This window comes from Nicotiana tabacum, chromosome 5, assembly GCF_000715075.1.
Source record: "Nicotiana tabacum cultivar K326 chromosome 5, ASM71507v2, whole genome shotgun sequence".
Classification (NCBI taxonomy): domain Eukaryota; kingdom Viridiplantae; phylum Streptophyta; class Magnoliopsida; order Solanales; family Solanaceae; genus Nicotiana; species Nicotiana tabacum.
The window spans coordinates 53,309,910-53,324,671 of record NC_134084.1 but is presented as its reverse complement, the minus strand read 5'-3'; the positions used below and the strand labels follow the sequence as shown (position 1 = coordinate 53,324,671).

The following is a 14,762-nucleotide window of genomic DNA, read 5'->3' as shown; positions in this document are numbered from 1 at the left end:
GAATGAAAGTAATCCTTCTACATTTTGTGGAAGTGACCAAATGAATCTTGTTCCTAGTGAGAGCGAGATGGTCACGGATCTTATTCCAAGAGGAAGTAGGATAAATGTTCTTGATCCAAGTGGGAGCAACATTTATCCAAATGGGAACAATGATGAATCACATATAAGACGAGGTTCTCGTAAAAAGATTCCCCACCGACGATTTGATGTTAAAGGTGATGAACTATTTATTATGCTCCTACAAGAAGAAAACTAGCCTAAATGTAAATGAGGCTCTCTCATGCACTTTAAGGATAAATGGACAAAAGTAATGGAAGATGAATTAGAGTCAATGAGAGTCAACAAAGTCTGGGAACTAGTTGACCTACGTGAAGGACGCAAAGCAATTGGAAGCAAATGGGTTCTCAAGATTAAACTTATCACGACCCAAACCAATGGCCGCGACGAGCACCCGATACCATACTCGGCCCGAGCGTACCACTCTGTAACTGTGAACTCTGGAGGGGTAACCTTTAACTTAGGCCGATGAGGTCATACTCTGAATCGTCTTAAAATATCATCTCTCAAATCTGAGTAAACATACCTAAAAGTTCATATATATATATATATATAGATATATATAGATAACTGTGCAGGCTTATGAGGCCGCCATGAACGTCAACTGATAGACCAAAATATACAGAACTCGTCTATAAGCCTCTAGAGATAACTAAACTATTTCATGAAAGGGACAGGGCCTCGACCTACCCATCAAACCTATATATATAAAATAGTCTCCATGGTATAGACCAGGTAACTCCGAAAAAATGGAGGGTACCAACCAAGCTGATGTTTGCCTCTATCTACTGAAAAGATCTATCTAGTTATCTATCAGGACTTGTAGGCATGAAATGCAGTGTCCCCAGCAAAGGGACATCAATACGAAATAATGTACCGAGTATAGAAGGCAACAGAATAACTGAAGGCTAAAACAAAATTGATAATATAATAACTGAAAGTAACTGAGAGTCAAAGATAATCTGAAGATATGCTTACCTGCTGATACTAACTTAACCCTCTCAATATAGCAAGTAAAATAGCTATCCGGCCCTATAAGGCTCGTTATATAAATAACTGCTCTACTGTAGTAGGCTCGCTCATAGGCGCTCGGCCATACTAGGCTCTGTATCTCGGCCATGCTGGGCTCGCTCATAGACACTCGGCCACAGTAGGCTCGGTATATAACTTACCATCTGATCAGAGGTTGCCCAATAGGGGCCTGCCCATCGATTATAGCTCCATGGTAATGAAAATACTATAATACTGTATATATAGGCTCTCTGATCTCTTGATTGGAAGAAGACAATACTCAATTGAATATGAAGTCCTGATAAGGGAAAATACTGTAACTTATAAGACTAGGAAATGTACATAAATTCAGGAATATGAATTTCTCTTTATGCCTTATTATCAAACTCGTGTAATTACGAGATCATGCCAAAATGAAGGAAGGGCTTAGACTTAACACATCTGTATGATCTCTTACTTATTAATCAACCAAGCTCAACATAATTCTTGCATCTACAATAAGTGAAATGATATTGTCGTTAACATATAATGTCGTACCATCATATTTGGCCAGTCGCATGATTAAAGAAAAATCGGGCAGCAACTCCTCTATTTTTAATACATCCCAAAGACCACTAAGGGTAATCAACTACCCAACAACAACATCTATAACAAACACTAGCAACAATAACAATATAATCCAATATGAGTTTCTCCGATTATCTTAACAATCATATTGAGCGGCAAGCTCGTTTTTTTACTCATAACAAGATATAAATTGAATCCAAATCTTATTTCATAAATTATTTTACAACCTTCAGAGCATCATACTTATATGTACCATATTATTTCTAGTTTAAAACCTCCACAAAATGCCTTCCAAAACAGCCTCATACGTCTAGCACCTTAATCGTTATCGTCAATCACTTGTTTTTCATATTTTCTTCTTCAATAAACTTAATTAACACCTAAAAAATCTTAACAACAGTAGCCACAACATTATCAAATTATTTCTCACAATATTGAGCCACCACAAAATAGTCCAACCAAAAAGACAACCATATCCCATGTTCTTTCAAGTGATATCTTATGGTTTTTCACTCAATCAACACAACAAACACATGATTAACCTTAGGCACAATTAAGAAAATGTTGTACATACCTTGCACATCAATTACAACTCGAAACCATATATCAACTTAGCTCACAATAGCCCTCAATCACACCACAACATCATAGAAGTATTCTCTTGTAGTCTTTAACACCTTTGATGATGATTTGTGTTGATTTCTCTTGAGTTTGGTTCATGAGATCTTGGACAAGCTCTTTGAGAGATTGAGAGTGTTTTGGAGTTATCAGTCGATGGATATTGATGAAATATAATGGATAAAGACAAAATATAAGCCCACCACCTCAATTCTCCAAGTAGGTGGGTAAGTTGCCTGCTTGGCAACTTGAGCAGTGCCACTTTGGACATTTATATCTATTTACTCCGATATTGTATTGACAAACGGTTTGCAGCATTGGAAACTAAACACATAGGGATTTAATTCCATATAAAGATCTCCATGTAACTCTCAATTTATTGGGAGAAAACTGTGTTGCAACTTGGCCTATAAACCTTCTAGTTTCTCCGAAGTGCGGCAACGTGACTTGGTGACCCTATTTTAAAAATCCATATTTCTCTACCCCGATGTCGTATGAATAAATGGTTTAGACCGTTAAAAACTAGGTTCCAAGACCTTCATTTTTTTGAGATATGTCCCAAAATGACTGTAGAGATGTCATTTTTGACCCTCCCCGAGATTTCATACATGTTAGAGTAAATATTGAGTTTAGGTTTAATATCGCTATTTTAAATAGTTTTGACTCTTTTACTTTATTTTATCATAAAAATCAAAATTACAAAAATATTTTTTATCTTTAGATTAAAGTCAATTAGTCTATTTATATTTATAGTATTATAACATTTGAAAATACAAAAAAATAATTTTACATTTAGCATGTAGTTTTATTCTAGTAATTTATTTTAATTAGGAATGATTTCACAATTTTATAGTTATTATATTAGGAATTAATATTTTTAGCCTAGTAGAGTTAAAGGGCCACTTTTAAAGGTAAATTTGGCCCAATTTGGATCTAGCCCATTAAGATCAATACCCAATACCCATTAAGCTAACGCTAATACCCTTAGAACCTAAAAAAACCTAGTCTTTAGGGCATGAGTCGTTTTTTGAAAACAAAAGGGAACTGAAATGAAGAAGGTCTTCTTCTTCTTGAATGAACACAACCAAAAACCCTAGGGACCTAAGCTTCTTCTTCAACCAACACAAACCCTAGAAAAGAACAACAGTCTCCGCCCTTGGACGACCCTTCTCTCGCGTCTGCCTCACTCCCTTTCTCACCGGCCAGCTGCCGTACTTGACAACCGGCGAGTCTGGTCGTCCACCACACCCCCTTCTTGAACCCTAGACCCTAGGAAACAAAACCAGCAACCTTCTTGTTTACCGTGAAAATGGTAATAATAATTAAATTTGTTGATGGGACTCTAAAAATACGTGATCTATTTTTATGCTAGTTGTTAGAGCAGTGGATGTTAGATATGTGAAGTCTAACGACGAAATACGAGCTAAAATAGAGTTATAATCAAACCGGGGCTTGTTATTCGAGCCTCGTACTGACCACTGAGGGGCCTCGAGGTCGATGCCTGGGCTCAGGCTCGAGCTATCGGGGGTAATCGAGAAGGGACTAACAGTTAGGATATAACTAAAGGAGGCTCTTTATGGTTAATATCAAGCAATAAAAGAAGAACAAGTATGAAAGCAATAAATGAGAGAGGTAGTTTCGAGCGTATAAGTTAGAGAGAAAAGAGAGAGAGAGTTATTATTGATCTTATGTAGAATGATTGGAGCAACAGCAACTGATGCTTACAAAGTGATGGGGATCCCCTTTATATAGGAGGGGAATCCCGTTATAGTACAAAATGCATTAACTGTAAAGGCATGGGGATGGGGCGGCTGAACGTGACACCTTGACACAGGCTCCGAGTAGGTCGGCTTTGTCAGATTTAGCCGTGTGCCTTAGGAATTCCCATTTCTCATACTATAGCCGTTAATACGCAATGCCCCCGGAGTCGGTACCCGATGACTCCCGAGGGTGGATCTCGACCTTGGCTTCGAGCCTCGAGGAGCATGGCCGCGAGGTGACCTAATGACAGGTAAATTGGGCCCCCGGTTTTACCGCATACATTTGGCTTGTTTAAAGCAGTTTAGAAAACAACAATTTAGTGCCTAACTCCCCCCCCCCCCCGGCCGTTCTTCTACTTCAATTTGCACTTCGCCAGCCACCAGACCCACTGTTGAACACACAACAACCAGCTCCACACTCAGCAGCCACCACAACGATCACCCTATAGCCATCTTCACTCATCTTTACCCATCAGCCGCTCTTCTTCTTCACCTCACAGCTGCCGGCGTCCAGCCAGAAAATCCAAGATCCAGTCATCATCTCCAGCCTGCCATAACGCCAACCACTCACCACCAAGCAGCAACTCACACCACAACCATACCTCCGCAAGTTAGGAACTTATAAACAGGCAGATATATAGAGAAGGAAAATGTTTTTTGTTTTGTTTTGGTTTTCAGATTCTTAACTTTCTTTTTCTTATTTAGTTCCTAGTTTAGATATAAAGAATTAGTTCTATGAGATTTTACAATCAAAAAATACAAAAAACACATTTGGTTCCTTCTGTTAAATTTGATTTCAAAGATGGAGTTGGTTTGAAATATTTGATCCGGAGTTTTGTTTGAAGTTTGAATCTGTCGACGAAGATGTTTTTGTTTCTTTATTTGGTTCTGATTTTTGGTTATTCGAGTATGGGAACGGAGTTAAGTCGAGGTTGATTCGAGTTCGTCGCTGGTTTTAGATTTTCGGTGCCGATTTGGGTTCCCGTCTTCGGTTCGTCACATGTTTTAGTTCAAAACATTGAAACAATCAATTTTTCGGCTATATTGAGGTTCAACTCTTTCATTCTCTATTTGTTTTATTCAAGATTAATGTTAATTATTTATTTGGTGATATGATCCCGTTGTTTCTGTAATTGTTTGTGGTTTTGAATTTGTTCGCTCGGTTATCTGCTCGTGTTTACTCGAATTGGTTATAGCTGAACATGATTTTGTTACAGTATAGAAATTGGGTTGCTATTCATCAACTGAACTACGTCAAATTATATTAAAGGGTCTCGGGTGTGCATTTCATATGACCCTGCCATAATTTTGAATAATAATAATAATAATAATAATAATAATAAATATGTTGTAAATTGCGGGTGTATTTCATGTGACGCGGTTTGAAATGTGTACCAAAATGACAAGTGTACGACAATCATGCCTTGTTCTAGAAAATAATTCCATAAATGTTAAAAGCGGTTAAAAAGAATAAAATGCTCATAGGTATAAAACATGTAATTAATCAGATAATTAGGCCAATTACTAATAGTTGAGCGACCGTGCTAAAACCACGGAACCCGGAAATGCCTAACATCTTCTCCCGGGTTAACAAATTCCTTACCCGGATTTTTGTGTTCCCAGACCATAAATAAGAGTCAAACTTCCTCGATTCGGGATTTTAAACCTGTGACTTGGGACACCATAAATTATCCCAAGTGGCAACTCTGAATTTGATATAAATAATCCCATTTTGATTTTGTCACTTTAATTGAAAAAACTCTCTTATACCCCTTCCCGGGTAGAAAAAGGAGGTGTGACAATGACATCATAAAGCTTATGAATTTAACTTCTCAAAACGACTCGTTACAAGGCAAATCTTAACTCGATTTTTTCGTAAGTTAAATCCTTTCCCAAACTTTATAGTTTATGTCCAAACATCATATATAGTCATATTATGACTTTATACTCATTCAATCATGATTAACAAGTCTCATATTCATTATACGCCACCTTAGGACGCACAGGGTGTAACACCTAACTTGACGACTTTCAACATAACTTATCTTCTTAAATTAGTTTAGCTTCTAAGCCTTCCAACCATATTGATACTTGTTATTCATGATCTTAAATATTATTAACTTCAACGGTAACATGATTAACTTACTTTATAAGTTTCTCAAAGATGATTTTATTTCTGAGCTTACATCAATTGACTTATGACGTACTCTTAATTATGAAAATAGGGGTGTAACAAAACTCAAGGTTGATGGCACAGTTGAGAGATATAAGGCTCGACTGGTAGCGAAAGGGTATACACAGTAGAAAGGAATTGACTACAAAGAGACTTTCTCGCATGTTGTATGATTTACCTCTGTTCTCCTAGTTCTAGATATTGTTGCAAGCTTGGATCTAGAATTACATCAAATGGATGTAAAGACTGCCTTTCTCAATGGAGAACTAGATGAAGAAATATATATAGAACAGCCTGAGTATTTCATTGGAAAGGGCCACGAATAAAAGGTTTGTAGACTTTTGAAGTTTATTTATGGCCTCGAACAATCTTCAAGGCAGTGGTATATACACTTTCAGAATGTTCTTGTATCCAATGATTTTACCATGATGGATGAAGACGTTGCATTTATACCAAACGATCAAGGAATAAGCTTGTGATTTTAACATTATATGTATATGACATACTTATAGCTGGAAATGATAAAGAGTTTGTCACCAAGATAAAGTCATGGTTGTCATCTCAATTTGAGATGAAAGACATGGGTGAAACTGCATGTATTCTTGGAGTTAAGATTTCAAAAGATCGTCCAAAGAAACTATTATATCTCTCACAAGAGAATTACATTAGAAAAGTTCTTGAATAATTCAATATGCAAAACAGTAGCCCAGTTAATACTCCTATCAGTAAAGGCCATGCCTTGGGAAGTCAGATATGTCCTAAGACTCCTGAAGAGACAGAAAGAATGAGCCCAGTTCCTTATAGAAGCGTAGTCAGAAGTCTAATGTATGTTATGGTATGCACTAGACCTCATATTTGTCAAGCAGTTGGCTTGGTAAGTAGATATCAAACCGACCCAGGTTTAGCACATTGGCAAGCAGTAAAGAGGATCATGAGATATCTGAAGAGAATTGCAGATTATGCGCTTTGTTATCAAGGAGGCAAAGATCTGCAATTAGTTGGATATAGTGTTGTTGATCATGAAAGAGATCTAGACGAAAGGAAGTCTACCTCAGGATATGTGTTCTTACTTAGTGATGGAGCCATATCATGGAGTAGTAGTAAACAATAATGTGTATCACTATCTGCGATGGAAGCCGAATACGTGGCTCTCGCATCAGCAGCACAAGAAGTTGTTTGGTTGAAAAAGTTCTTGGAGCACTTGTTGGATATCGTTGAAAATACTGAACCAGTATTAGTCTACTATGACAGTGAGGCTGCAATATCCTCCACCAAGGACCCTAAGTTTCATTGTAAAACCAAATATATAGATATCAAGTATAACTATGAGAGAGACATGGTTAGACGCAAGGTAGTGAATGTGAAGTATATGTCTACAAAAGATTTATTAGCAGATCCATTGACCGAGCCTTTCTCTAGAGAGCATTTGTGAGACACATTAGGTCTCAAGGCTTGCATAGACTTTGATATTCTTTATTTTGTTATTCATTTTTCCCTGTTCAAAAAACTGATGTTCTTGATTATCAATTAAGTTGATTTACATATATACATATTTATATTGTTGAATGTTATGTGCATTCTTTATTCACTTCTTATAAGTATGTTGGGTAGACAAGAGGTTGGCCTTCTCACATAAACAACCGCCTCCTAATCTTAGTGATGTGAAGAGATGAGACATGATTTTAAGCAAAATTATCATAAGGATAATTTGAGAGCTATTCGCTTAAAATTAAAATGTCGCTTAAACAATGACATAAGGTCATTAGGGTGAAAAATATTCACTTAGTCTATTTTGTGACACAAATGTGAGTTAAATATGATTTTGTAGATCAATGAACTCAAATTTAGATACTTATAGTTTCTAAATATCATCTGGATAACATTCTTTATAAGATAAAGACATACGCTCCTTGAGAAAAAGGAGGAAATGTTGTATCATGTGTTTCATACCATGTGTGCTAATATCGATCAATTGGGTTAATATAAGTCTATTCTCAACTTATTGTTATGTGAGACCTAGAGCTTTTATGATGGCTCAAGATTTTGTACCCTCGGAGATTCTGATCAGATACTTGAGACTTAGTGTGATGTTATGTATCTTAATGTGTTTCCAAAAGACCATGTTCACGGATTCGGTCTAGCGGAGCATATCTAGAAAAGCAATCATCCTAATGTTAAGAGGATCGTGAGAAGAGGAAGATCATTGGTGGAATCTCATTTATTTGTGTTCACCTGTGCACCAAATATAACCTATGAGTTATGATTGTATCAAGAAATAATGATATATGAGATTTTGAGACTATATCACATGTGATTTATATGATCTAGGGTACTACGTACTTTATGATCTACTTGCAAGTTTGCACTCGACGAGAGGCTATATACTCCTAACAGATGTATAGCACTTAGCTCTCACAATATGTTGGTCGCACGGACTACTTCCCTATATGAATGATTGAGGAGATGGGATGGGAATAGGTTTTTCATACAAAATGAGCACTCCCATTATGTGTGAGTGAGATGTAGGAAATAGAGTCCACCCATAAGAGGTGCTCCTAGGCCCACTAGGGCAAAACACAGTAATTTTAATAATTACTGTAACCCTAGTATTCCCTATATAAGTATATATACAATGTACAACTAAGAGATATAGATATGCAGTATTTTCCTACGCCTAGTTTTCTCTTAAAATCAGACTAGGGTGACAACCACCACTGACTAGTGACTCCAGCTGTGATTTCTTTCAGATTTTCGTTTCCGCTTCACGAAGAACAAGTAAGTTCTCGTTTTACGATTTATGCGCGAATTACTTCAATCTGCATTATGTACCTGCAAATATCAGGAAAGTGAAAGCGAAGAAGAAGGCCTTGATAAAGTGGATGATGATAATGACGAAGAACATGAGCCAGGTGATAATGATGAATTTGTTGATTTCTTCCATTTTACAACTGTCTGATCTGGAATTACTTTTGCCTGTGTATGATAGTTTTCAACCTTCTCTATGCGAGTAAACCACTTGTTGACCACAGCAGGTGCTGCACAGCATAAGAAGGCAGAAAATCTCAACGAGGAGATGGATAAGAAAGATGATAACAGAGCGACATCAGTCCAATGGTGTTGACATTGGAAACGGGGCCATTGACGGGCAGAGGACGCACCTAGTGTTGATGTGAAGGAGAAGATTAAGAAAGTGGCATCCATGAAGAAGAAAAGGTCAAGCAAGGAGGTAGATGCTGCTGCCAAGGCAGTATATCTTGTCTGTATTTTTATGAAATTTTTACTCATTTCAAATAAGGAACGTGCATGTTTGTTTAAAAAGAGCTAGTAATCATGGTTAACTTTGTTCCCTCTCTTTCCCCCCTCCACTATTCCAATATCTTTCAGCTTGCAAGAACTCGCATAAACTCAATATTTTCCTAGTTTCAACGTTCATGATCTCTATTCACCCGCTCAAAGTTCTATTAGTGGGAATTCTCTTAAGCTAACCCCGTAATTCTCTTGGCGTGCCATCTTTTGTTCCTAGTTCCCCGTCCAAATCCTAGGGAACTATTTCGTTTTCTCTCTGATCCCTTATTTCTTTCCTCTGAATGTGAGAAATACCAAGGATTCGGTTACATATATGGGTTTAATTCATTGGGTTAAACAACCAGGCCTATAACTTTGGGGCCGTTATATGTACTACTTTGAGGACTCTGATGCTAGAAGCTACGCATATTGATGTTAGTGATCCCATGAAGTATCGCCAATCTGACTAATTTATATCCGTTTGTGTGAAACAAACAACTGTATTAACCTGAATATTATGTTACTTATGGAGTTGGCATGAGGTTTCTGCGTTTATAAATCCAGTTCCAGTGCACGGCGAGTATAATTCATTTTCTTAGTTTCAAGTTGATGTGATTTGAATTACTAGGCCTTGCCTTTGCTATGGCTTCTTGTTTTCTTGCAATAGAAATTTTTCGACTGGTCTCCATGAGGTGTAAATAAAAGATTGCAGGTTGGACTTTGTGACTACTAATGTGTTTTCAAGGAGAATAGTTGCATAGGTTATGTCAACCTACCTTTCTAAAGTAGGAAAAAATACCAATTGAACTTTTCTAAAATAGGCAAGACAAAACATCAGTGAATAAAAGTAGAGATGTTTTAAAGATGTCTTTCCTTGTTTAGAAAGAGAGGGAAGGGAGTGGTTATCAAACTTAAAAGAACCCAAAGATGGTGCGGATAAACAACAATTACAAGGCTGGCGTTTGCAAAATAAACAACAGATATAAGTCACCAGTAATACTTTGTGCCTTAAAATTGGTATTCTAAACTTGGAATAGCTAGTTTTACTTAATTTCTACTTACTCCTCACCTACTAAATATCTGGAAAACTCCTCATAGTCTTTAACTTGGATGTTTTCTTGGGCATAGTTTTGGGATATTTTAGTGTCTCCTACCAAGATCTCATGAACTGCTAAGACCGGCCAGCTCATATCATGGCTCCAATGGTTGAAGAACTCCAATTTCCTCATCTTGAAATACCTCTAACTGTTAATTCTATATCTCCAATATTACCTGCAAATCCCATCCCCGCATCCCATGGTGATAGCCTTTACCTATCAAATCTAGATGATATGATCGGAGCTCGCGTTTTTACTCCAACTATGTACTTCTATCGCGATGCAGGGAAACCGGCTGTCATCAAAGTATTAAAAGAAGCTCTTGCAAGTGTACTGGTGCCATATTATCCATTCTCTGGTAGGCTACGAGAAACAGAAAATGGTAAGTTGGAGGTGTTTTTTGGACCTAACCAAGGCGTTCTCCTAGTTGAGGCACGTTCAGAAATGACGCTAGCCAATCTTGGAGATTTAAGTGTGCCAAATCCAGCATGGACAAACTTGGTTTACAGCTTTCCAAATGAAGAACAATACAAAGTGATTGATATGCCATTGCTAATAGCACAAGTGACAAGATTCAGGTGTGGTGGATTTAGCCTGGGATTAAGAATTTGTCATTGCCTTTGTGATGGGGTTGGAGCAATGCAGTTCCTTAGTGCTTGGGCTGCCACAGCAAGATTGAGCTCATTGACAGTTAACCCCAAGCCATGTTGGGATCGGGAAATACTGAGGCCCCGTGATCCACCATTGGTTCAACACCCACACATTGAATTCAAGAGAATAGATGATGGATCAAGCTTAACGAGGAGTCTTTGGGTAGTGAAGCCAGTTCAAAAGTGTTATCGTGTTAGCCGAGAGTACCAAGCCCATTTGAAGAGGTTGGTGCAGTCATCAGTTGGTAATTTCTCATGCACCACCTTTGATGCAATGGCAGCTCATGTATGGAGATCATGGGTCAAGGCACTAGATGTTAGGCCTCTTGATTACGAGTTGAGGCTAACATTTTCGGTGAATGGCAGATCAAGGCTTACAAATCCACCACTGAAACAAGGCTTCTATGGGAATGCAGTATGTGTGGCATGTGCCACTAGCACTGTCTCAGGCCTCGTCAATGGGCCTCTTTCGGACACAACACTTTTGGTTCGAAAGGCAAGGCTTTCAGTCTCCGAGGCATATTTGAGATCCACAATTGATTATATCCAACTACATAGGCCTACCAGGCTAGAATTTGGTGGGAAGCTCACAATAACCCAATGGACCAGATTCTCAATGTACGAAACTGCGGATTTTGGTTGGGGCAGACCCATTTACGCAGGCCCAATTGATCTGACACCCACCCCACAGGTTTGTGTTTTCTTGCCACAGGGAGGGGATGATGATTCTGATTCTGATGGAACCATGCTCGTCTGCATTTGCTTGCCGGAGGCTGCTTGCCATAGATTCAGAGACCTTTTCTGCCTCTTCGATTCAGACTATCAATTGCCTTGTTAAAATGTCAGCTACTTCGTCGCAGCATCAAACCGCTTTCTATCTAAACTTTTCAGATCAAGCAACTAACATTTGCTTTTACCCAAACTTGAAATGTACCTTTCCTAAAATTGCAATAAACAATACCTCTTTTTTCCTTTACTCGCGAATTGATATATATTTAGTAGGGCGAATGCAAAATCTTCATCAAAGCAATTCAATATTTTGAAAGAAAAATACATACACTAGGTTAATAAAAGAGAGGAGAACTAACTTGACTAGCTGGTTATAGTGAGAGGGTTGGCAGCAGAGCCTATCCAGGATTTGGACGTTACAGTGCCAAGTTGGTCAATTTGATCAAATTTAGTCTTCGGTTTGGGTTATTTATCATTTCGATTTATACAGACAAAATTCGATCAAACGAAAAAATTTATGAGTACTTGATGCAAAGCATAAAACTTCTACTAATATTACTAATATCATAAATATATATCATTCATTCATCATGGTCCACAACGAGTTTTCATATTTTGAAAATGGTCAATAATAGCAAGTTTGGAGGAATGGGTTTTGTTTTACCGGAGAGAGATTGAGAAAAGATCTTAAAAAGAAGGTTTATACCTTTCTACTCCATCAGTTTCAATTTATGTGAACTCATTTAACTGAACACGGAGTTTAAGAAAAAGAAAAGACTTTTGAACTTGTGGTGTAAAATGAGGCACATATATTTTGAGTGGCTATAAATCATTGCATAAAGGTAAATTATTATGTGAACTCATTTAACTGAACACGGAGTTTAAGAAAAAGAAAAGACTTTTGAACTTGTGGTGTAAAATGAGGCACATATATTTTGAATGGCTATAAATCATTGCATAAAGGTAAATTATTTTCAAATAAAGAAAGAGATCATTCTATTTTGCATGAACTAAAAAGGAAATAGGTTCCTATAAATTGAAACGGATGGAATATTATTTAATTCTAAGAAAATACTACTAAAAAAATATTTTTACTATTGTTTTATCCTATTAGTTTCTACTCAAGTAAACAAACAAAGAAGACATCATTTAAAAAAGAAGAGTGTCAACTATAATATGCTTGTCAATGTACTCTATAACACACTCATTCACGCATTATCACATGCGGAGGATAAACCCTATTGGAATAAAACATCCAATGGAATTTTTCTACATCTTCCGCTTCCAAACACATTTTAAGTCATACTCATTCCTTGAACAAAATTTCCCCACTCTTGGCTTTGGAATATAACTTGCAGAGGCGGCATTTCCATAAAGTAATTAAAGTAACCGTTTTAGGCCTCATACTTGTGAAGTCCTCATTTTTTGTTACACCTAATAGACTATGTATAAGTTTAAAAAAGAGTTTGTAAAGTAAAAAAGTTTGATTTCTTTCTTTAACAAATATAGAGAAGAATCATTTGCAACTGCGATGATTCTACCAAGGAAATTGCACTTAAAATGAATATCGAACCCGAATTTCGTAAGAAACATGTGATATATAGGAAGTAACAATGTGATGCGAATGTTGATAAAGAAATCTCAAAATCTTTCGAAGAGTCCTTTAGAGTTGATTACTTTTATACATAATACACAAGGCTATTTTTTCACTTCAAAATAGATTTGAACAATTCAAAGCATATGAAAATATTTTTGGTTTTCTATTTTGCAGTAAAAACTAAGATCACTAGATGTTGAAAATTTGAAAAAATATTACCTTAATCTTGAATGTTCCTTAAAGCATAATAATCAATTCGATATTGATGGTTTAGATTTAATTTCGGAATTAAAAGTATTAAGAAAATAGTACAATTAGAAGATAATAGTTTAATTGATACAGTTAACCAAATAAAAAGATAGAATTCTTTTCCAAATGCCTAAATTGCTTATGAAATAATGTTCATAACTCATGTTATTGTTGCTTCAGCGGAAAGAAGTTTTCAAATTTAAAATTGATAAAATCTTACATAAGAACAACAATGTCGCAAGAAAAGTTAAATGGATTAGCTATATTGTCAATTGAGAAATACTTATTAGGAGTTACTGATTATAAGAAAATTATTAATAAATTTGTGTCTAAGAAAAGATTAAAAAAAATAAACTTCAAATAAATAATTAAGAAAATTATAAAGTTAAAACCCCTCCTAAAATTTGGCTTTAGGCGACAAAATTCGTCTGTCCGCACCTGATAACATCCTTACCAAAAATTAAATACTTCCTTTGGTTACTACTACATGCATGGTAAATTACCCACAGCCGCACTACTCTTCTACAGAAAAATTTCTCCCAATGCTACTTGTAAAATATGCCACCGCCCCAACGAAGACATCCGACACCTCTTCCTTCATTGCAAACCTGCCTCTGCCTTTTGGCAACATGTCAACATAATCAACCCATCCTCCAATTTTCCAGACAGGCTCCACAATTTATGTACCTCTAATAATTCCTTTAACGTTAACTTCTACTATCAAAATACCTTCGTATATACTAACTCCTATCTATCGCAAATTTGATTGACTCGAAATAACAATGTCTTTGCCACGACCCGAAATCCTAATTTCGATATCATGATGGTGCCAAACATCTACTTGCTAGGCAAGCCAACGTAAAACAGAAAATTAACTGATTTTAACAATTGAAAACAAAATATTACTAATGATAACGATCCAAACAAACCTACTCTGCCAACCCCGGTCCATGTCTTCGTCTATACAGG

General features: G+C 36.7%; 2 protein-coding genes across 2 annotated transcripts; both read left to right on the top strand.

The window, feature by feature from the left end:
* The first annotated feature begins 6,877 nt into the window (after positions 1–6,877).
* Positions 6,878–7,297, top strand: LOC142180785 (secreted RxLR effector protein 161-like). Its single transcript, XM_075252858.1, has one exon. It carries the CDS (start codon positions 6,878–6,880, stop codon positions 7,295–7,297), a length of 420 nt encoding a protein of 139 aa, XP_075108959.1.
* A 3,097-nt stretch (positions 7,298–10,394) lies between these two features.
* LOC107803922 (omega-hydroxypalmitate O-feruloyl transferase-like) lies at positions 10,395–12,361 on the top strand. The gene has a single exon (XM_016627711.2). It carries the CDS (start codon positions 10,665–10,667, stop codon positions 12,054–12,056), a length of 1,392 nt encoding a protein of 463 aa, XP_016483197.1. The 5' UTR covers positions 10,395–10,664; the 3' UTR covers positions 12,057–12,361.
* The last annotated feature ends 2,401 nt before the right edge of the window (positions 12,362–14,762 follow it).